The sequence below is a fragment of the Oryctolagus cuniculus genome, chromosome 11 (assembly GCF_051225735.1).
Source record: "Oryctolagus cuniculus isolate XC-2025 breed Fujian yellow rabbit chromosome 11, ASM5122573v1, whole genome shotgun sequence".
NCBI lineage: Eukaryota > Metazoa > Chordata > Mammalia > Lagomorpha > Leporidae > Oryctolagus > Oryctolagus cuniculus.
The window spans coordinates 821454-845014 of NC_142877.1; the positions used below are offsets into that span (position 1 = coordinate 821454).

The window sequence follows — 23561 nt, forward strand, 5'->3', positions numbered from 1 at the left end:
GGGCACCGTGCAGCCCAGACAAGGAGCTGAGCAGCGCTGGCGCCGCACCTGCTTCCAGCTCATGTCCACTCCAAAGCCCACACGCCTGGCCTGGTGCCCCCCGAGGGGCGGGCAGTGCCGTCCATGCTGTGCTTGGCGCCAGGAAAGGGAGGCCGCAGCACGAGGTCAGGACAGGAGGAGGGGCGGGGGCTCCCGGGCAGAGGGCGGGGCTTCAGGCCGGAGGCCCACAGATCGCCACCTGCCCCGCGGCTCTATGGACACCTCCCGGTTCCCCGCGCGGGGCAGACGGCAGAGCCATACAGCTTGGAGCTGCGGTGCTACCCAGGGCTCGCAGGACCAGGCTGAGCCCGGACTCCCTGTGGTCACAGCCGAGCCGCAGCCTCCTCCCTCTGCTGCCGCGCCCCCCACGTGCCAAGCTGGACAAGCCTGGCCCACGCCTTTGGCCCAGCCGGCACTGTGGGCCCCGCGCGCGGCTCCCTGCTTCCCAGAGGCCCCGGCTCGGGCCAGGCAGGCAGGTGGGTGCCTGGGGGCCTCGCGGGGGGCTTCTCCTTAGGGTGGGAGCCCACGTTTCTCCCTGGTGCACGAGGGCAGTGCCTGCGCCATGGGCCTGGGAGCTGCCCCCACCCTGCTGACCCCAGACCCCAGAGGGGGGGGCCTCGGCTGGCCTGGGCTGGGAGGGGCAGTGCCCTCGGGCCCCTGTGGAAGGAACGCTTCCCCAGCACCGGGCCGGACTCTGCTGCACCTCTGAGCGCCCGAGTTCACCTACAGGGGCCGTGCAGGCCGGCACCCTGGGGGTCGGGAGACTCTGGCAGGAGAGAGGGGCTGGCCCTGTGCCCCCGGGCCGGGCTCGGCTCCCAGAGCTTCCACATCAGGACCCCTGGGCGGAATGCGGCTTTTGTGACTGAAGAGCTGAACTTCAAATTTGTATTTTCAATGAGTTAAACTTAAAAAAAAAAAAAAAAAGCCCAGGCACGCCATCCAGTTTTTGGAAAACTCCAGCCACCGATGTTCCTTGGAACACTGCATGAATTCGCTCTGAATCGTGCAGCTCACAGATTCTGAGCGCAGAGCCAGTTCCGCCAGATTTCGCGTCTAAATTCAGAGGCGCTGGACACATACAGGGCAGCCCGGTCCAAAGACTTAGCAGGACAAGGAGCGATGTCTTTTTTCCCCCCAAAGATTGATTTATTTATTTGAAAAGCAGAGGGAGAGGGAGAGAGAGAGAAAGAGAGGTTTTCCATCCACTGGTCACTCCCCAAACGGCCGCAATGGCTGGAGCTGCGCCCATCTGAAGCCAGGAGCCAGGAGCTTCTTCCGGGTCTCCCACGCGGGTGCAGGGGCCCAAGGACCTGGGCCATCCTCCACTGCTTTCCCAGGCCACAGCAGAGAGTTGGATCGGAAGTGGAGCAGCTGGGACTTGAACCGGCGGCCATGTGGGATGCCGGCCCTGGTAAAGGTGGCGGCTTTACCCGCTACGCCACAGCGCCGGCCCCAGGAGCGATTTGCTGCAGCATCTCTGTGGGTGTGATGACATCGTGGGCGTTAGGTGATGCTATTTCACTAAAGTCAGCTCCACCTGTTTCAGCTTCCTTGTTTACGTCTGCGGCCCACATCCCACGTCCAGGGCCCACATCCCACGTCCTGGGGCCCACGTCCCACGTCCCGTGTCCCTTGTCCTGCGTCCCACGGCCCGCGTCCCACGGCCCACGGCCTGGGGCCTGCGTCCCGCGTCCCATGTCCCACATCCCTTGTGCCGTGTCCTGCGTCCCACGTCCCACATCCCACGTCCCACGTCCGGGGCCCGGGTTTGACTCCAGGCTCCTCTCCTGATGCCAGCTTCTGCACATGCACCTGGGAGGCAGCGGCTCGAGCGCGGCCCCCGGCACCCACGCGGAGACCGGAGGGGCCGGGTGCCCAGCCCGGCTTTCTGAAGTCAGGTGACCGAGTGGCCCAATCACAGGCGTCGGCTCCACCCCATGCCCCACCCCTGCAAGGCTGCAGGAGACCGTTCTCCCAGCGCACGGGGAGGCAGCGTCGGGCCCCCCCCCCCCCGGCCAGGAACCTCTTCCCCCTCCGGGTTCGGTGTTGGTGGTGGGCCTGCCTTTCACCTGGCTCCTGGCTTCGGCCTGGCCCAGCCCCGGCTGCTGTGGGCTTTGGGGCAATGAGCCAGCAGACAGAAGATTCTTTATAAATACACAAGAATTTGTTCAAAATTCTAAGTTACACCTGTGGCTGCCATCAGATTGCCGAGGACAGCACTGGGCAGACTCGGCCTGGAATGGGCTGGGGCCAGCGCTTTCACATCCTGGATGGCTGGGTGGTCCCAGCTCTGCTGTGGTAGGGAGAGCAGCCACAGGGAGCTCAGAGGAGCCGCCGCGTGCCGGCGTGGCCCCTTACCTACGTGGCTGCCCCCCCCCGTGAATGGCAGGCCCCCAGCCGAGTTCTGAAGGCAGAGCAGCCACTGAGCTGGGGAAGGGGCTGTGGCCACCAGGAGCCGCCTCCTGGGTTCCCCTGCACACGAAGCCTTGCCAGGGCCTGGCCAGGGGCTGCCGAGTGGGCAGGGTGCCCCTTGCCAGGTCTGGGGAGCTCAGGGGGCTTCCACAGCAGTTGCCCACCCCGGCAGTGGGTAGTCGTGCCCACGTCCTGACCACACCTCTCATCCCTGGCTCGGGCCCTGAGGCTGCCCCACATGGGACCTCAGGCGGGGGCCAGGGTTCAGCCAGACCCGTGGGTCGCTGGCTCCCGCCCCGGCTAGAGTGGCTACGGCCTCCACGGCATTCGCGACCTCCCCCACCCCTCCCCCTGGAAGGACAGCTGTCATTCACCCTCCTCCACGACCCCCTCATCTCAGGACCAGAGCTGAGGCTGAGCAGGGGAGACCACCCGGGGCCGTGAGGGCGGGGCGCCTGGCGGGGGCTGGGCCAGAGCTGGGGAGGGAGTCGGGGGACGTGGACGTGGGGGCCTGGACGGAGGTTTCACAGCCCAAGGAAAGACGGAGGAGGGGCAGTCTGAGGCCCCCCACTCAGATCCCAAATCCCCACCTCCTGGGGCCCTGGAGGAGGAGGGGCCCCAGATGGGGGTCAGCCTCTGCCCGCTGTGGGTCTCTGTGGGTCTTGACCCCCAGAGCGCGGCCTGCCCGCAGCCACGGAGGGGCTCAGGGCCTCGTGCGTCCGCTGCCAGCCCAGCTGTGCCCCCGTTGTCCCCCTGCTTGGATGCTGTGGGGACAGGGACGCCCCCACTGCACCGGACGGGCCTTTTGCTTTCAGCTTTAAATGTCAGACAATCATTTAGCTCTGAGTGTGCAGCACACAGCTTTGGGGCTGTGCCCACCTGGGAGGCGGGCGGAATGACAGCACCGGGGACGAGCTGTCAACGGAGCTTCCGCCCGTCACGCGCTGGCGCCGCACTCGGCCATCTGTTAGGTGGGGACGCGGCGGGGTGGGTGGAGACTGCACGCTTTCACAGGCAAACGCTCTCCAACTCCGCGCTCACAAAGAGCTGACGCCTGCAGCCAGGAGCGGGCTGGCCTGCTCCGCCACTGGCCGCCCGTGCCGGGAGCGACCGGCGGGGCACGCGGGGAGCCCCAGTGTGCACACAGCAAACAGTGAAACCAAGCAAGGGTGCATGGTGCCCCGGGTGCCCCTGGGCGCTGGGTGGCCTCGGGCAGCTCTGACCTCCCAGGATTCTGCCCGGGGCTCAGCAGCTGAGAGCCAGCGCCTGGGGCTTCTGTCTCACAGAGGCGCTCGGGGGCACCAGTGTGTCTCACAGCGACCCTGTGGGTGAACACACCAGGCCACACACACAACACACACACATGCAACACACCACACGTGTGTGCAACAGCCACACCATGCAACAGGCCACACACAAGTGCAACAGCCACACAAACACGCTACACTCGTGCAACATGCCACACATGTAACATACCACACGCGTGTGCAACGCACCACACATGCATCATGGCCACGCCCAGGCGGCGGGGAGCAAGCTTGTGCTCGGCTCTGCCCTGGAGGAGCAGGGTGAGGGCGAGGGAGGAGCCGTCCCCGGGGAGCTGGGGTTTGGTGGCCCCTGTGGCTCAGCTCGGCTGCTGGGACCCGGAGGCTTGGCTCCTGGGTCGTCCTGCTGAGTCCGGAGTCCACCGGCTCGGGCGGGTGAGGTGGCGCGGCCGCCCTGGGCCCCGGCGTCTGAGGGCCGGGTCCTAAAGGTGCCGGTCCCCTCTGAGCGCCTGGTGATCGATGCCAGAGAGAATGTCGTGGAATATTCTGCCAGAGCCTTCACTGCACACACTGGATGCTGGGCCACGGGCTGTGGGCGACGTGGACCCAACCCTGGCCACTCCCGGAGGCTGGCACTGGGGTGGGAGCGGCCCGCGTGTCGCCACTAAGGCAGTGCTGTGTCCCCGCCGGGCGGTCAGCAGCCCCGGCCAGGCCGGCCTCAGTGCTGACGGCTCCTCACAGAGGCTGGGCCGTGTGCGAGCACCATGCTGCCCTGTCCCACCTCATGGTGGCCCTCGGGTGACAGGAAGGGGCGAGCCCGCACCTGCCCCCTCCACTGCCAGAGCCATGAGGGGCATGGGGGGGCGGTCCTGGTGGAGCTGACCCTGGGTACCAGCCAGTCCCTGCCAGGAGCCCAGCTGGGTGCCTGGGCATGGCCAGGCTTGGTGCCCCAGAGGGACGTGGTCAGAGCCCCGGGGGCGGAATTATGGCTGTCTCCCCACCCCAGGGGGCTGCCTGCTGCCCGCACCATGGGAGAACCACGCACCAAGGACCCCTGCTGGGTTGAAAGGGGTGGGGGAGGGGGCAGCCCACCAAGGTGGGGGCTGAGCTGTGTGCTGCATGAAAGGGGGTACACAGCAGGTGCTGCATAAATGCTCATAAGTGACAGGCTGGACTCAGAGGGGGACGGCACAGGGTCTCGGGCTGACTGGGCTGGGGCATGGCAGTCAGGTGGGGCTGGGCTGGGTGCACGTCCTGAGGGTACAGGCGTCGTGGCCTGGGCGAGGGTATTTTCTTCCGTCAGTGCAGTGCCCAGGGGAGGCAGCCGAGGGCTGTGGGGGTGGCCCTGGGGACTGCAGCGGGTGGTGGGTCCTCTGACGCCCTCCCCAGTGGCCACCCCGGCCTGGAGTCCTGGGCTTGCTGCTCCTTTGAGCCCCAGCGTCCCGTCTGTGGAGGGAGGGGGTAACGGGACCTGAGGGGACCAGGAACGCAGAGCGCCCGCCCAGGGCTGGTGCATGCCTGGTCCACGGGCAGGGGCCTCCTGCGCCCCTGGACGTACGGGCAAGGTGTTCCTGAAGGGCCTGGGGTGGAGCTCCGGGAGGGTCGGCCCCTGCCAGGACACTGGACACTGGACACTGACTGGTGTCCACTCTGCTCCTCCGCCGAGGGCGCCCCAGGCTGCAGCCAGTGGTGGGTGCTTCCTCAGACGTGGGGGTCGTGGCCCTGAGCTGGAGGAACCCCTGAGGGCAGAGCTGGTGGCCTTGGCGTGACGCCCGGTGAGAGTGGCAGCTCGTGGGTCCAGCCCTGGGCCTTAGGACTCCCGAGAGTGACCAGCCCTCGAGGCCCCGCCCACACAACCTTGGCGCTGCGGAAGGTGGGGGCGTGGTCCAGGGTGGGCGAGACCGGGTGCAGGGCCCCGTGGGGGGTCCTCCCTCTGCCTGGGACTGTCGTGGGCTAGGCTGGGCCAGAACTGATATCCAGGCTCTCCTTTTCCGTAGAGAACTCTAGGCACGGGCAGGGCTCGGCATGCAGCGTAGGTTTATTGAGAAAGTGAGGACCACAGACACCCGGGGGCGGCACCTGGGGAGAGCGCGCGGGAAGGGCAGTTTCGTACCCGCTGTGCGGTCCTGGGGCCCCAGGCGGAGAGGAAGGGAGCCCCGCCCCTCCCCGGGCTTGGAGAAGGGGCGTGGCTACATCGCACGGCCCCGGGGTCCCAGGGGAGGAGTGCATCTGACCGATGATAGGATTACCGGGCTGGGGTGGGTGTGGCCTCCAGCTCAGGAACTACATCTGTCTCCCGGACTTTTCCCGCATCAGAACAGAGCCCTGTCCAGGGCGTTCTCCTGCCCGTCTTCTGGCTGGGACACGCCCCCCGACCCCTGACACGGCCCCTGCCCGTCTTCTCGCTGGGCACGCCCCCTGCCCGTCTTCTCTGGCCTGATCCAGGGGCTCAGCTTAGACGTGACTTGCACCGGGGGCCTCCTCTCGTCCCTTCTTCCCCAGGGCTGCCCGCGCCGGGCGCAGACGCACAGGTCCTGGCTGCGGTGGCCCCTGTGTCACGATGCTGTCCCGGAAGTTTCTCCCCTGTCCCGGAGGTGGGTCTGGGGTCGGGATCCCGGGAAGGGAGGAGCGGCCCACAATGGGGCGGAGCCCGTGGGACCCCAAGTGAACCTCCTCAGGGCCAACAGGAGACAGAGCAATTCCAACCCTCTGCGTTAGACGCAGGCGTGGGGTTTTCTGGGCCGCACCGCCAGCCTGCCCTGAGCGCTGGCCGCCCCGCAGTTGGCCGGCCCCCTCCCTGCGGTGGCAGGTGGTCGAGGCTCCTGCCCTGTCCCGACAAGGCTGAGAGCCAGGTGTGGGGCCATGCGTGGTGTCTGCTCTCACGTGCTCAGGGAGTGCGGCTGGTTAGGGTCAGGCCTCCATGGAGCGCCGGGCCGCTGGCCTGAGGACCTGGGGCCACCTTGCATGAGGCCCCGCCCTCCCCTCAGAGCGTGAGGCCCCGTGCATGCCTGCATCTGGGGCTTCTCCTGTCCCCATCACGGATGGGGTCAGGTGTAGCCCGATACGTGGGGGTGGCAGGGCCAGAACTGGGCCGTCAGCTTCGGGCCCGGTTCTGAGCCTGGCTGGGGCCTTCCCGGGCTCCCCGAGGTGCTGTGATCTCATCAGGGAGAGCTGGCAAAGGCCCCCAGACACCAGGAGCGGGGCCCATGCAGGCAGGCACATGTGCTCACACGCGTGTGGGAGTGTGCATGAGTGTGTGTGCTGTGTGCCTGCACATGCGTGCGGGGGGCACTCAGCACGTCCTTCCCTTGGACCCTGCACCGCTCCCTTGCCCGTCCTGACGGCCCTGCCTTGGGCTCCCCACCTCCGTGGCCCGTTCTCTCTGCCTGGGATGTGTGAGCCTGCACGCGCGTGTGCATGTATGTGTGACTGCACGAGTGGCTCCCCGCCTCCGCGCCCATTCTCTCTGCCTGGCGTCACTGCCTGGCGTCGACTCAGCCTGGACACGGTTTCCATGGTGTTCAAATAGGAACCGGAGTTCAAATCGTAATTGCAGGGGGTGGGGGCGGGGAAGCCGCGCCGTGCAGGAAGCGCCAGCTCTCGGCTCCTCGTGGCTGGGCCGTTTTTCTCCGTCCCCAGATGCATCTGAAATGCAGACTCATCTCCCCAGACCACCACGTTGCCTAGCAACAGTGGGGGCGCCGCTGGTGCCCTCCTGGGCCGCTGGGAGCAAGGGTCAGGAGCAGGTGACCTGTGGGGTGGGGAGGGGCGCACCCGGACTCTGGCCTCATGGGCAGGTGGGGACTGAGCTGTGGCCAGGGGTCCGGGGTGAGGGCTCAGGGCTGCCTGCCCACGGTCCCCACATCCCGGATTGGAATTCCACCATCTGAGTTTCATTCCTTTGACATTCTCATCAGCCAGCAGCGAGCCAGAGAGGCCCCCATACCTTGGGGTGGGTGGGGGTCAGGAGACCTCCCTGTAGTGACCAGGAGTGTGGCACAGAACCTGGGACACCCGCTCCTGACTCTAGTCTCTGCTCATGCACACCTGGGGGGCAGAGGCGATGGCTCAAGTCCTGGGGTCCCTGCCACCCACGTCGGGGGCCTGGACGGAGCGCCTGGCTTCTGGCTTCAGCCCGGCCCAGCCTCGGCTGTGGCCGGCACCTGGGGCGCGAATCAGAGGCCAGGAACCGTCTCTCTCCAGCGGAACAGGAAGCAGGTGGCTCTGGCCTCCTGGGCAGGGACTGGGTCCTCCCGGCTACAGAGAAGCTGCCCCCAGGGCACCCAGCACCTGTGGGTCGCGGCGGGAAGGGGTCCCTGCACTCTCTACGCCTGGAGTGCTGGGAGCTCCCTGGGCCTGCCTTGGAGGGAGGCGGAGCCGGCCAGGCCAGCTGGGCGAGGGCCTGGGTGCGAGGTGGGGCCCTGGTGCCTGCCAGGCCTGGGCTGGAGGCAGGCGTGGCCCAGCCCGACCACCCCGCTCACCGCCTCCCTCCGCACGCCCCTTAGTCCGGGAACAAAGCAGCTGCTCCTGGCCAAGCGTCAAGAGGCCTTCTGGGTGCGAGGGGACCATCTTTCTTTCCGGCTTTCCAAGAGGAGACGAGGGAGGGGTGGGGCGGGCGGGGAGAAGCTGAGAAGAAGCAGGCCTCGGGCGCCAGGGTCCGGGCTGGCCTCTGGCTGACCGCCCCCGGCTCCCAGGTGGCCTCCGTCCGGCTCCCGCCCTCCCCGCGGGGCCCTAGTACAGCGTCTCCCGGGTGGCGTGGCTGGAGAAGGTGTGGCTGCTGGACACGCTGTTGGCCTTCCTGGAGAGGGCCGGCCTGCGCCGGCGGCGTGGCCACAGGGGACACAGGCAGGCCAGCGTGGCCAGGAAGATCTGGCGGAAGTTGGCAGAGACGAGGTTGTAGAGCACTGGGTTGATGGTGGAGCTGACGTAGAAGAGCGCGTTGGTCAGCATGTAGAAGTAGTGGTAGAAGTCGTAGAGGAACCTGTGGGGGCAGCCATCAGACGGGGCCCTGGGGGCAGCCCCGCCCTGCCCAGACCCGCCCCCTGCCACGCCCCGCCCTGCCCCCTGCTTCCCGGCAGGACCAGGGGACCCCGCCCCACACCCAGGCCCCGCCCCATACCACACCCCTGCTAGGCCACGCCCATACCCCGGTTCAGGTCCCACCCCCACCACGCCCACAGCACCACGGCCCAGGCCCCGCCCCACGCCTTCCTGCAGGACCAGGGGACCCCGCCCCACACCTCCCCGCTGGACGCTGCCTGGGACGCTCGCGGGCCCTGGCTCTGGCTGCACCCAGCCCAGTGCAAGCCGCAGCTCCCACGCCCCACGGCCCCTGCACTGATCCTTGGAATCTTGTGCAGGACCCCAGCCTCCGAGGGCCTCGAAGGGCCTCACCCCACGGCCTCCGGGCCTGCTGCCCTCCACAGGGTCTCACCCCCCGGCCAGGCAGCTGGCCCCCACGGAGCCCCCGTGACTTCTCCCGCTGTCCCCAGCACGGACCTCTGCCCTGGCCCTGGCAGCCCGGCAGTGCGGACGAGAGCTCACGGGGCCCTGAGGGACCTGCTGGCCAGGTTCTCCTGCTTGCTCAAAGCCTTGCGGGGACGGGGGGCAGCCGCGGGGTGGACTCAGCTCCCCACACCCGACTGTGCTCTGGGCGGTGCCCTCCCCCACCTGCCGCCAGCTTGCGGGGGAGCCCCTGCCTGGGCCCAGCCCCCACTACTCACGGAGTCCACTGGTCGTCCGAGACGTAGCAGAACATGAGGCGCCGCACGTGGTAGGGCAGCCAGCAGACCACAAAGGCGATGACCACGGCCCCTGAGACGCAGAGAGACGTGGCCTCAGGAGACGTGGGTTGAGGGGGGGTCCTGCCCAAGGAGCGGGGTCTGGGCATCACCAGGGCCCCCGGCCGCCCACCGTGGTCTGCGGCGTCCACGCACCCTTGTCAGAGCCCACTGATGCTTCTCCCCCAACATCTGTACCCCGTGAAGCCGCCTTACAGCCAGGCGCCCTCACGGGCACAGTGCGGCACGGGCACCCAGACGTCGAGGAGAGAGCAGGAGGCAAGCCCTGCCCACGGCCAGGAGACCTTGGCAAGGGTGCTGGCACCAGGGAGTGGGTAAAGGGCAGTGTCTCCTACGAATGGCGATGGGGAACGGGGCGGCCACACGTGGAGCGTGGGGCTGGACCCTCACCCCACGCCACGCGCCCAAGTTCGCTAAGAGGCGGGTTAATGATCTCAGCGTGAGAGCCGAGCGACAGAGCCCCTGGAAGAGAACAAGGACTTCACCGCGTGGAGCTGGCACCAAAGAAAAAGAGTGAGAGCCCCGAGAGTCAGGAGACGCAGCGCCGTTCGCCAGAAACGGGCATTTCCTGCGCGTCCTGTACCTGCCTGCCCCGAGGTCGAGGCAGGGAGCCGGTCCAGGGTGGAGGGCCAGCCGGCAGCCGTGGCTGCACACGGGGCGCCGGGGAGAGGGGGCTGGGAGAGTCCCCGGCAGGAGGGGTCTGGCCCAGCGCTCTGTCCCAGGGGCTCCAGCCAGGAAGCCCGGACTGCCCCACATCGCTGGCCAGGCCAGTCTCCTCTGCCCCACGTGTGGGGAAGGCTGGGGCCACAGGGCCCTGGGTCCCGCCTGAGACCCGGCCATGCTGGGGAACAAGGGACTGGACGCTTGGCCAGGTGGACACTGGAGTGAGTGAGGCGGTGCCCACCGCTCCCAGGTCACCCTCACCTCACCTGGCTGCAGGTTCCCAGCCCCAGTTTTCACCAAGCCTGCTGACCACAGGGCCTTAGGGCCTGCCAGACCGGCTGCCTCGCCTTCGAGCTCGGGCTGAGTGCCTGGTGGGTGGGTTTGCTTCCTCACGGGGCCCCCGCCTCTGCTGACCCCCATCTCAGAGCAAACGCCTGGCCCCGGCGTGCGAGTGAGCGAGTGGAAGGATGGACGGGCAGATGGAGCCACCCCTGGCCTTAGCCCCGGCCGCCCCATCCTGAGCTTTCCCGACTGCTGGCCACAGCTGGCCCCAGCAGCCCCCGGTTACGTACGTAGCACTCGGACGCCGTGCCGCAGGGCCTGGACCCGGCCTGGCTCCATGCAGGTGCCGAGCACGCCGGGCTGCTCCCCCACCGTGCACACCTGGCCCTGCTCGGCCGCCTGGAGCACCATGACCGTCAGCTTGTTGGCGATGATGGTGTTCAGGACGGAGATGACCACCATGGGGAACACGAAGGACATGAAGGTGTTGACCTGCGGGCAGGAGGGCGGGCGTCAGGCCTGGAGCAGGAGGTCCCACCCTCTGCCGCCCTGCGGCCTAGGGCCTGGGGCCTGGTGGGCGTTTGATCAGCACAGGTTTAGCAGATCCTGCCCCTGCCCCCAAGCCCCACCCCCAGCCTGACTCCTGCCCCCAAGCCCCACCCCCAGCCTGCTGCCTCCACCCCACCCCCGCCCTCTCACCTGCGTATCAAGAGTGAGGAACGTGCACCCTGGGACACCCAGGCTTTGGGCTCACGGAGTCCACGACACGGTCCCTGAGCCCGTGGCAGCTGTGCCTGAGGCCAGTCTCACCAACCGCGGAGCCAGCGTCTCCCACCCTGGGCGCGCACCATTCATGCCGACCTCCGGCCCCCTGCTGACCAGAGCGCTGCGCAGGGGTGAGCCTCCCACCCGCCCCGCAGGCTCGGGTCTTGCCCAGAGCTCCCGGCTGAGACGTGGCTGAGCCCGGCCCCTCTGGCAACTTCCTTCCCAGGGCGGCCCCGGCCTTTGGACACACGTGAGCGTGGCCGTGTGGCCTGGAGAGCAGGTGGCCTCGGCCTGCGGTGGGCACAGTCCCTGAGAGGTCAGTGGTAGCTGTACCCTGGGAGGGGCAGGGCAGGGAGACCCAGGGCAGCCTCCCAGAGGCTGGGATGCCGGCGCCGGCACCGGCCGGGCCTCCAAAGGTGCCGTGGAGGGCTCTCGGGAGGCCGTGGAGGGCTCAGGGCAGCCCCAGGCAGCCGGGTTCGCCTCTGCGTGTCACTCGCACCAAGCCAGCCTTGAGGCCGAGTGCATGGGGAGGGGCGCGGCCATGCTGTCTTTCAGGGGACCCTGGTGGGCAGCAGGTGTGTCCTCCGTCTCCGAGGGAGGCCCAGCAGCCGGGGGGTGCCCGGGGAGGGCCAGGCCCAGCCTCGGGGGAGCAGCCGCTGGCCGGTGAGTCACCGGAGCCCCGGTGGAGTTAATCAGAGCGAGTGTATCCAACAGAGATTTCCCTCGTCAAAACATTTGCAAGGCCACGCCTCGCTGAGCACAGGCAGCCGAAGCAGCTGCCGGGGGCCAGCGGGGGCCAGCGCAGGGGGCGGCGACTTCCTCAGCTGCAGGAAGCCTGGAGGGGCTGGGCTGCCCTGCGGACCCACAGTGGCCGCTGGCCGGCAGCTGGGCTGCGTGCGGGGGTGTCGGCGGCTCGGCTTCCCCTCAGGAACGGCACAGGGCACAGCGCAGACCCTTTCCCACCCCTTCCCCCAAGGCAAGCCAAGAGGACCCCACCAGCAGGCAGCTTAAGGGGAGAGCCGGCCCCAGCCCCGCCCCCAGACGGCCCCAGCCCCGCCCCCAGATGGCCACACCTTGAGTCAGCAAATCAGGGACAGAGGAGAAAATTCTGGAAAGGAGGGGTGAGGGTCCCGGTGGGCGCGGGGGAGCACAGGGGAAGACTTCAACAAGAACGGAACTGCGGCCAGAGACGGTGCCCGGTCAGACACGCAGGCCACGGAAGGAGCTGCTGGCGGCTGGCCGCTGGGCCTCGGGGCCCCTGCTCCTCCTGGCTTCTCTGCCTGGGGTCGGCCAGCTGGCACATCCCAAAAGGCCTGGGCAGGAGCCCATTGGACAAACGCAGGACACATGCCCGCCCGTGGCTGGGCCACCCCCGCCTGGCAGCCGTGGCTGGTGGTGCTGCAGCCCCACCTTCTGGGGGGCGCGGCCACGGGCCGTCGCGGGTTTGCGGCCCGCCCAGCTCCTGTGGCCGCACCTGCCGTGTCTCCTCTCTCCTTTGGGGTTCCAGTTACCCGTCTTCTCTCCTCCTTGGTGGGCTGGCTTCCACGCTGGGCTTCCAGGGAGACCACAGGGCTGACGGGCAGCACTGAGGGGCTCAGCAACGGCCTCTGCTTGTGGGGACACCTGACCTCTGAGCCGCCGGCCGGCAGGAGCAGCCCAGCGGCCAGGCCAGGCGCGTGAGGTCGGCGCACTGACCTGTCCAGCCTTCCCTGCTGCCCGCCCAGGCCATCTGCCTCTCGACTGGCCTGGGTTTGGCTCGCTGCCCACACCGGGCAGCCTTGATGGACACTGAGGGACTCATCAGCTCGGGGCCACGTGGGGCAGCCAGCGGGCGCCCCAGAGCCACGAGCCAGCGGCACCCACGGGGCCTTCTGATCTGCCTTTAAAGGGAGCAGAGAGGGCCACTCGCCAGGTCGCTCCGTATGCAGAGGGACACGAGACCATCCCGACACGCTGTGCAAGCAGCTGAGAGCGCGGGAGAGCCGGACGGCGGGGGGACGGCGGGGGGACGGCGAGGGGCCGGTGAGGCCAGCGCCGGCTGCAGGGAGGGCTGCCTGGTTGCAGGGTGGGGGCTGTGCACAGTGCAGCTGCCCAGAGCCTGTGTCTCTCTCTGCCTCTGCCTCTGCCCGGGGAGTGCACCAACACCCTCGGGTGCAGGCCCCGGGCAGCCCCGGGTTGCGGGCTCAGTCCCAGCAGGGGCCGTGGTGGAGGGCAGTGATGTCTGCACAGGACAACCCGGGCTCCTGGCTGCTCTGTGCCGCGCTGCCTGTGCCGCTCTGGCTGCCCACCTGCCCCTGCCCCTGCCCCGCAGCTGGGCTAACCCCTGAGCAGTGCCACACAGGGCCTCCGGGCACCGGGAGAGCCTGGGCCTGACCTGTGGCCTCCACCTTGGGAAGGGTCTCAGCTCCCTGGTTCCTAAGGAGGGCGTCTCCCGGCGCCTGCCCCACAGTGCCGCGTGTGCTTAGTGGTACCCGGGATTCGTGCCTTGTGGAGGAGGACCACGGAGGCCAGCGTGGGGGGTGGGGCTTCAGCGTGGGAGGTGGGTGGGCTGTTCTGCGGGTGCTGCTGGCCGGGCATGGCCTCTGCCCCCCTGGCGTGTGCCATCTTCTGGGGGAGGGGTAGTGTGAAGTGTGTGTGGGACGGCTGGAGGGGGCCCGGCCTCTGGGCGGGGGGTCTGGACGACCTCACCCCACAGTGACAGGGCAGGTGGGAAGGCACACAGCACACCTGGAGACAGGCGAGGTGCAGCACACCTGGCCAGTGGAGGGGTCACGGGCCTCTGAACCGCTGGCCCGTGTTCTCACCCATCCCACTCTTCCCCTAATTAACCCCACTGTGTTCAGATAAACAGACAGCTCCGGCCTCCCTCGCCAACCCCACTGGGCCGCAAAGCCAGCTTCCCGGGACGGTGCAGGGGAGGCAGGAGGGGCCGGCACGTACGCCCTCCCAGCGTGGCCCAGCAAGGCTGGCCTGGCACGTTACCGACCCTCCCAAGAGCAGATGTCCAGCCCTGGCCACGCCCAGACTCTGGGGAGACCCCTTCTAACCTCCCAGACTCCGGACAGAAGCAGCCCCCTCGGGCCCAGCAGAGGCCGGCACGGCAGCAGGTTCCTGGGGTCCTCACGACTCCCCATCTTCCCTCCACCACGGCCCAGACCAGGAACAGCAACGCAGTCAACGCTAAACCTGCAATTCACGGTCGTCGGCGCCGCAAAACCTGGGAACAGCTCAGACGCCCACGACTCGGCACATGCACGCAGGGGCCCTCTGGTGACAGGGAATCGGGGCACCGGCCAGCCAGGCCCGAGGGCGTGCGGGGCCTGAGGCTCTGGTGCAGGGGTAGCCGGGGAAGGAGAGGACTTCAGACTTAAGGAGTCGGTGGAGCGACCTTGTTCTGGAAGGCTCCGGGCGGGGGGGGGGGGTGCCAGGCTATCCCTGAGCCCCACTCTCTGCCCTGGGTCACCCCGAACCTGGGGTGCTGGACCAGCGGGCGCGGTCTCAGCACAGCTTCCAGAAACGAAGGCTGCAGGATCTGCGGCCCAGCGGGGACACGCCTGGCCCAGGTGACGAGAGCCGCGGTCAGCGGGGAGCCCAGGCCCTGCTCAGGGGGAGCCTGCAAGAGTGTCCAGGCAGCGACCGCCTGCCCTTCTGAGCTGGTGGGTGGAGGATGGGGAGAGGAAGATGCCTCCAGCTGGGGGGGCGTGGGAACCCCCTGAGGTCCAGAGGAGTGGGGGGGGGGCGGACAGGGCAGGTCCTGCTTAGCTTGGCGGTGCCTGGCAATGGCTCAGCCTCCACACAGCCCAGGCACCACCAGATGGCTCCAGCAGGGCACTGGAGCTCATGAAGAACGCCCGGGGGCCGGTGCTGTGGCGCAGTGGGTGGAGCCTCCACCCGCAGTGCCGGCACACGACACGGGGCTGGCTCTGTCCCGGCTGCTCCACTTCCCGTCCAGCTCCCTGCTGTGGCCTGAAAAGCAGCAGAAGATGCCTGAGTTTTGGGCCTCTGTGCCCTCGTGGGAGACCTGGAGGAAGCTCCTGGCTCCTGGCTCCGGGTCGGTGCAGCTCCAGCCGCTGTGGCTACTTTGGGGGGTGAACCAGCAGATGGAGGATCTCTCTCTAAACTCTGGCTTTTAAATAAATAAATAAATCTTTGAAAAAGAAGGATGCTTGGAGTCCCTCTAATTTCCACTCCCTGTGATGACAGGCGTAACAGCAGCAAGCCCAGGGCTCTGCCTGGTGGGCAGCCCCAGCAGGTGTCCAGTCTGCGAGGTAGCCACAGCAGGGACACTCACTCACAAGTCCAGGCACAGCCACGAGCCCCAGGGTCTGACCCAGCCTGAGCCCTGGCTCCCTGCATCTCGGGCTAGTGCACAGCCCAGGACAGGTGGGTCAGCCAGGTGCAGGGTCCTTGGCCTCCCCCACCTGCCTGGGGGACGTCGGGTCCCAGCGCTGCGACTCCACGGTGACCCCTCGGACTGGGCTTTCCTCTCTCCTTTGTGCTCTCTGCCCTGAGCCCTGTGCTGCTGTCCGGTTCTAGATCCTGGGAGAGGCCGGGAGATTGCCAGGGCCCAGGGAGCCGCGGGTTCAGCACCACGGACAGCACCTGGTCCCCCTGGAAGAGCCGTGGCGTGGGCAGGAGGGAGGCGTTGGGGCTGTCTCTGCCCGCTGTGGTCCTGGGCGGGGGACCAGCTGCTGATCCCCCTTCCGACTGCTGGAGCCACAGAGGCTGCCGTCTGAGCGCGAACTTGGCAGAGCGGGTGCTGCACCCTGGCCACGCTGCTCTGCAGACTGGCGCCAGCCCGGCTGCTGGAGGCCCCTAGCAACCCGATTAGGGAGACAACCTCCTGGGCATCACCGCCCTCCTCCACCTGGGCAGGTGACCGCCGGACTCAGGATGGGAGCGCAAGGCCGTCTCCTGGCTGTGCACGGCAGGGTGGGGCGTGGCAGCCTGGGGGAGGGGCCTCCCCGTGCTGCGTGTGGCAGCTGGGTGCTGGTGGTCACAGCATCCCAGCACCACTCGAGAACAGACGAGCCACCTGTGCAAGGCCGCTGCGGCTGTGGGCTGAAGGTCAGCTGGCCATGTTTTCAAGTAGCCGCCAGCTACAAAGCCCATTTGGGAGTCAGATCCATGCAGCTGTGAACCAGGCTCTGAAGCTCCTGGCACGGACAGGCGGCGGTGCGGCGCAGGGAGCAGGTGGCGTGGGCTCTGACGCCGGGGCCTGGCCTCGGTGCCCGGCAGTCCAGCAGGAAGGAACCTGAGTGGCCTGGCTTTACTTCTGGGAAGGAACCAGGGCCCAGCAGCCCTGTCTTTCCTTGTGGAAGGGTCTGATCACGCAGGCTCCCAGCCCGTCCCAGCTGGCTGGAGCTGGCTGGCACTGGCTGGTACTGGCCACGCCACGCCAGGAGCCTCTTGTTCACATTTCTCCTGCGTGCAGGGCACTGATCTGGCTCTGAAGGATTAAAAGTGGAGCCAACTCACTCAGCACAGAGTTTGGTGCCCAAGCCTGAGCCCTCGACAGAAGCCAAACCACGCAGCCAACTCCTCAGCTTCAGGCCGGGAGAAGTTGGGTTCCTGAAGACGCAGGCTGTGGCTCCCCAGGGAGTTTGTGCAAACCCTCAGCAATGAGCACGTGAGGGGGCCCCCGTGAGGCTGCCGGGGCCCGGCAGGCACCCGCAGGACCCCTGAGCATGTCAGGTGGCGCAGCAGAGGGGAGCGTGGGTAGCCGTTGCCGCCGGATGTATGGGGGAGGCCCTCGCCTGTGGCCCCGCACCTGTTCCCCGCTCTCCTGGCCCGCAGCGGCTGGGACTCCAGCCCCACAATTTCCAGCGTTTTCTTGCCGTGTGATTGTGTGGGCAGCTCAGCAAATACCCTGCCCCTAACTGCCGTCCACTGGCACAGCTGCCCACTCCGCTGGCCAGCATCCCGGTGCAGTCAACAGGATTAGGGCTGATTACGGGGACACAGCACCGGAGGCAGCTTTGGGGAGCCCAAGGGAGGGAGCGGGACTGGCAGGGGCTCAGGTTCCCCCAGCGCCCTGCATGGGGGAGGGGCTCGCCCAACTGAGCCAACACTCAGGACACTTTATGCCCCAGCCAGCCTGCCCCTGGGCACTGGACCAGGTGAGCCCAGGCGTCAGCCCCGAACGGCTGCTGTCACGAGCCAGGGCCCCCCAGAAACCACAGCAGGACCCTGCGCTGCCCCGTTCAGACCGTGCCTCAGAGCACAGGACACGGGAGCCAGTGGGTAAACTGAGGGAGGACCGGAGCGCCCTCGGCCATCGCTCGTCTCAACTGGACACTGCGTCCCTGCCACCCTGCCGGCCGGGGCTCCAAGGCGGCCGCAGCAGCACCCGGGCCCCCGTGTCTTCTGCTGCCTGCAGGCTGGCCGGGAACTGGCATCCGAGCCGGCAGAGCCGCAGGGGCAGCCGAGCTCCGGGCGCCCAGGCCTGGTCCTCACTTGCGCCCCTCCTCAAGCTCGGCAGTCGCACCACAGGGCAGCTCCGGCCAGGCTCCCCCCACCCCCCAGCCGCTGGCCTCCCCCTGGTGGGGAGCAGCATCCGGAACGTTCTGCTGTGGCTCCGCCCACACTCTGGAGCTCAGCGGGGCTCTGGCTCAAATTGCAGCCCTGCCGTCCACTCAGGGACCCCCGCGTCCCATGCCACGTCCCTCGGCTGCGAGGGGACGACCGTCCAGCTGCTCCCCGCTGCGGCGCCCTCACCCCCCCTACCCAGCCCAGAAACCTAGAGGGGTAGTCCAGGTCCTCACGGCAGCCTGCTCTGAGGGGGTCATCCTGGCCTAGACTGAGAGGCCACGGGTCACACAGGGCTGACCATGAACAAGACCACCCGGGGACCTGGTCAGCCCGTGCTGGTGGAGGGTTGCTCCACAACTGGACACGCCCCTGCACGCACGCCGGCCTCTCCTCCCGCAGGGCGGCCCGTGGCCAGGTGCACTGGAGGGCGAGGGCTCTCTCCCTGGAGCGCCCCTGCAGAGAGGGGCCTGGACAGGGGCAGTGCCGAGGGACCATCCTGGACCCAGCGGGAGCCAGCGGGGCCGCGGGACCGCTGAGCCCGAACTCACAGCTCCTGTGAGGGCGGCGCGCCCCGCCAGGCCCTGCAGCTCGCTGACAGGTGCCTGGGAGTCTCCGAGTCCCACAGACAGGCCAGCCGTGTCTTGGTGACAGGCACACAGGTCCTGCAGCCCAGTGCCACTGGCTCTGAGGACAGCACAGGAGCCACTCACGCCGCCCTGTCCTCGCCTGCACTGCCGTGTGCTCTTCCGAGAGTGGGGCTGGCGGGATGCCGGGGTGTCTGGGGAACAAGCGGGGACAGGCTCACCTTCCGGGCAGCACCTCGCGTGCCTGCCGCTGCCTCCATGCAGGGGCCGGGGAGGCCAGGCCAGGTGGGCCCTGCACTGCCCCAAGCCCTGCCCAGGCCTGGGCAGAGCAGGCAGGAGGCAGCGGGGCTCCTCTCTGGCTGCCCAGCGCTGCCCCAGGGCTGCCCAGAGTCTGCTCACCCCGTCAGAGCTCCCGGGAAGCCTACGCCGCGAGCCACACACAGGTGCTTCCTGGGTGGGGAGGGGCGTGTAGCGGCCAATCCCACAGAAACGGACGCAGCCGTGATGGGTCTGAGACAGCTGGCGCCGAGCTGAAATGTTTCCATTGTGCCGCCAGCGCTGTAGTGCAGTGGGTTAGGCAGCCCTAAAGGCGCGGGTTCAAGTCCCAGCCGTTCCACTGCTGATCCAGCTCCCTGCTAATGCTCCTGGGAAAGCAGCAGAGGATGGCCAAGTGCTTGGGACTGAGCACAGGGGGCTGAGCATAGAGGGACTGAGCACAGAGGAATGAGCACTCGGGGACTGAGTACAGGGGACTGAGTACAGGAGACTGAGCACAGGGGACCGAGCACTGGGGGACTGAGCACAGGAGACTGAGCGCTTGGACACTGAGTACAGGGGGACTGAGCACTGGGGACTGAACACCTGGGCAGTGAGCACAGGGGACTGAGCACTTGGGGACTGAGTACAGGGGGACTGAGCACAGAGGAGTGAGCACTGGAGGACTGAGCACTGGGGGACTGAGCACAGGGGAGTGAGCACAGGAGACTGAGCGCTTGGACACTGAGTACAGGGGGACTGAGCACTGGGGGACTGAGCACAGGGGAGTGAGCACGGGGGCTGAGCATAGAGGGACTGAGCACAGAGGAATGAGCACTTGGGGACTGAGCACTGGGGGACTGAGCACTGGGGACTGAACACCTGGGCAGTGAGCACAGGGGACTGAGCACTTGGGGACTGAGTACAGGGGGACTGAGCACTGGGGGACTGAGCACAGAGGAGTGAGCACTGGAGGACTGAGCACTGGGGGACTGAGCACAGGGGAGTGAGCACAGGAGACTGAGCGCTTGGACACTGAGTACAGGGGGACTGAGCACTGGGGGACTGAGCACAGGGGAGTGAGCACTGGGGGACTGAGTAAAGGGGAGTGAGCACAGGGGGCTGAGCATAGAGGGACTGAGCACAGAGGAATGAGCACTTGGGGACTGAGCACTGGGGGACTGAGCACTCAGGGAATGAGCACTGGGGGACTGAGACAGGGGGCTGAGCATAGAGGGACTGAGCACAGAGGAATGAGCACTCGGGAACTGAGTACAGGAGACTGAGCACAGGGGACTGAGCACTCAGGGACTGTAACTGGGGGACTGAGCACAGGGGACTGAGTACAGGAGACTGAGCTCTTGGGACACTGAGTACAGGGGGACCGAGTACAGGGGGACTGAGCACAGGGGAGTGAGCACAGGGGAGTGAGCACTGGGGGACTGAGCACAGGGGAGTGAGCACAGGAGACTGAGCGCTTGGACACTGAGTACAGGGGGACTGAGCACTGGGGACTGAACACCTGGGCAGTGAGCACTGGGGAGTGAGCACTGGGGGACTGAGCACAGGGGGACTGAGCACTGGGGGACTGAGCACAGGGGAGTGAGCACTGGAGGACTGAGCACAGGGGAGTGAGCACAGGAGACTGAGCACTGGGGGACTGAGCATTGGGGGAGTTAGTACTGGAGGACTGAGCACTGGGGAGTGAGCACTGGGGGACTGAGCACTGGGGGACTGAGCACAGGGGGACTGAGCACTGGGGGACTGAGCACAGGGGAGTGAGCACTGGAGGACTGAGCACAGAGGAATGAGCACTCAGGGACTGAGTACAGGAGACTGAGCACAGGGGACTGAGCACTGGAGGACTGAGCACTGGGGGACTGAGTACAGGAGACTGAGCACTTGGGGACTGAGCACTGGGGGACTGAGCACAGAGGAGTGAGCACTGGGGGACTGAGCACTTGGACACTGAGTACAGGGGGACTGAGCACAGGAGACTGGCGTTTGGATACTGCGTACAGGGGGACTGAGCACTGGAGGACTGAGCACAGGGGAGTGAGCACTGGGGGACTGAGCACTGGGGGACTGAGCACAGAGGAGTGAGCACTGGGGGACTGAGCACCTGGGCAGTGAGCACTGGGGGACTGAGCACAGGGGAGTGAGCATTGGAGGACTGAGCACTGGGGGACTGAGCACTGGGGGACTGAGCACAGAGGAGGGAGCACTGGAGGACTGAGCACCTGGGCAGTGAGCACTGGGGGACTGAGCACAGGGGACTGAGCACTGGGGGACTGAGCACAGAGGACTGAGCACTAGAGGACTGAGCACTGGGGGACTGAGCACCTGGGCAGTGAGCACTAGCCCCGCCACTCAGCCCCTACAGGGCTCAGGAAAAGGCGTCCCAGCCAAGCCGATTCCCTGGGTGACAGAAGCAGGTTCTGGGCCTCACGGTGAGGCTGCTGGGTGCAGGCCCTGGGCAGCCGGACACCAGGCTGGTGCCCTCGCCTTCCCTGGGAACTCGTGCCCACGGCAGACAGAAGACCGGGCGGCTGCTGGGCAGGCAGGGTCCTCCTTGGGCCGAGTACCCCTGGCCGCGAGGGGCAGGTCAGCCTCCCTGTGGCCACCCAGCGGCTCCCTGAACTGCAGTGGAACAGGAGAGCGACAGACGGTCAGCAGAGCCAAGGGCTGTTTGACAAGATCAGCAAACTTGGTCAGGCCTCTGCCGTGAGTGACAGGGACGGAGAGAGACAGGTGGGCAGGTGGGCAGGTGGACAGGTGGACGGGGGGGCAGGTGGGCAGGTGGACGGGGGTCAGGTGGACAGGCGGGCAGGTGAACAGATGGACAGGGGGCAGGCGGGCAGGTGGACAGGCGGGCAGGTGGACGGGGGCAGGTGGACAGCTGGGCAGGTGAACAGGTGGACAGGGGCAGGCAGGCAGGTGGGCAGGTGGACAGGCGGGCAGGTGGACAGTGGGGGGGCAAATCTCCAGCAAAGAAACTCCTGGAGCAGCCCCAGGTCCACAGAGGGGTAACTCAGGGGACTGGGGGACACTGCACTGGGCAGCAGACAACCAGACCGGGATTAGCCCTCAGAACGAAATGGAACCTTCCAGAAGAGGAGGCCACAGACTGCGCGGGCTTCACAGGTCTGAGGTCCCTTCTGGAAGGCGGAGCAGAGAGACCCCCAGGAATTCAGTCTGGGAGGCCAGCACGGCTCGCACCCAAACCAGACAGCAGCTGTCAGTCTCCAACATGCGTGCCTAGGCAAACTCTCAGCAAAACACGCGCAAATCAAGCCCACGACACGTGTGCTGAGGCTGTCAGGTGACCCCCAGGCTCACCATTGGAAACCAAATCCTCAGTGGAACAGCTCGGGGGCGGGGACTGACCAGAGGCGTCCAGGAACTGACCGACGTCACCATCATGAGAGCCGTCCGGTCCCCTCCTGCTGCGTCTCTCTCCTGCACCGTCTGATGCCTCCTGCCAGCCATGATGCATCAGGAAGGCCCTGGCCAGACCCAGTCCCGTGTCCACTCCCCAGGGACGCCCTGGCCAGGCCCAGCCCCCCAATGCCCACTCCCCAGGGATGCTCTGGCCAGACACGGTCTCCAGTGTCCACTCCCCAGGGGTGCCCTGGCCAGACCTGGTCCCGTGTCCACTCCCCAGGGATGTCCTGGCCAGGCCCAGTCCCCCAATGCCCATTCCCCAGGGAGGCCCTGGCCCCTGAGGTCCACTCCCCAGCCTCCAGAGCCAGGAGCTAAAGACACCGCCACTCATGCAGATGACCCTGTCTTCTGCAGCAGTGGACATGGGTGAAGGCAACGGGGAAGAACCACGCCCACGACCGCCAGGGCTGACAGGCGGTGACCCAGCACACCCCCGCCGTGACCCAGCACACCCCCACCGTGACCCAGCACACCCCCTCCATGACCCAGCACACCCCCGTCCTGACCCAGCACACCCCTGCCGTGACCCAGCACACCCCCACCGTGACCCAGCACACCCCCTCCATGACCCAGCACACCCCCGTCCTGACCCAGCACACCCTCGGGCCAAGGACGAGAAAGCACATGGCCACACCAACAGGGCTGGAGAGCAAGTGACCAACCCAGCAGTGTCCTGACAATCTCTCAGCCTGGGAGAACACCAGTAACCCACTGCATTCCCAACAGCCAGACTCGGATGGTTCCGGTGTAAGTGGGCCACAAGGCCGGGCGCGCCCAGCACCACGGCTCTGCATGCTCACAGGGCCAGTCCCGGCCGGTAAGACAAGACCAGGTAAAAGGCGAGCTTTCTGGATGCAAAAGGGAACCTTGCAGATGACCCGACTGTAGAAAACAGCAAACCTTGCTGAGCTTCTGGAACTAGCGAGTGACCATGGCAAGGCCATGACTTGTACAACCGAGCGGCTGGCACGGGGGCGTGGCGGGCACAGCCACCGCCTGCAACCCCAGCATCCCACCTGGGTCATCCCAGGGCTGGGACTGGCTCCCAGCTCCTGAGTACACGGCCCGGGGCTGCCAGGGGCCTGCGCCCAGATGGACAGGGACAATGAAGGTCCCAGGCCCGAGGGCAGGCTGGGCCACACCTTCTATTCCACTTCTACTCCAGTCAACCCCAGGGCAGGGCCTGGCGTGGATCCTTGGTCTTGGGGAACCCGGAGCAGGGGCCGGGGCTGTGAGATGGAGCCCCTGAGAGCCCCCACCTCTGCCACATCCTTCTGGGGTGGGCACACCCGAGCCTGGGCCACGACTGAGCCCAGAGCAGGCGCTGACTCCTGTTGTGACGAGGCTGCTCGGCCCTCCCAGCACCCCACAGACCCAGGCTCAGGGCAGGCGTGGACCTGAGCATCGGCCACCACCGCACCCTCCTGCTGGGGCTGCCCCTCCACTGGCCGTCCCCCGTCCCGCCCACCCCATGTTGTCCCCACGTCCATCTGCACTCGACTTTGGGCTTGTCACACTGC

General features: G+C 67.3%; 1 protein-coding gene across 1 annotated transcript in view; it reads right to left on the bottom strand.

Moving 5' to 3' along the window:
- Positions 1-5742: 5742 nt before the first annotated feature.
- NTSR1 (neurotensin receptor 1) overlaps positions 5743-23561 on the bottom strand; it is a 29008-nt gene continuing 11189 nt past the window's right edge. The window contains exons 2-4 of the mRNA XM_051829424.3: positions 10753-10954; positions 9440-9530; positions 5743-8697 (exon numbers count right to left, since the gene is read on the bottom strand). Of these exons, the coding sequence (XP_051685384.3) occupies positions 8448-8697; positions 9440-9530; positions 10753-10954 (543 nt within the window). The 3' untranslated portion in view covers positions 5743-8447. The remainder of the gene's footprint in view (positions 8698-9439; positions 9531-10752; positions 10955-23561) is intronic.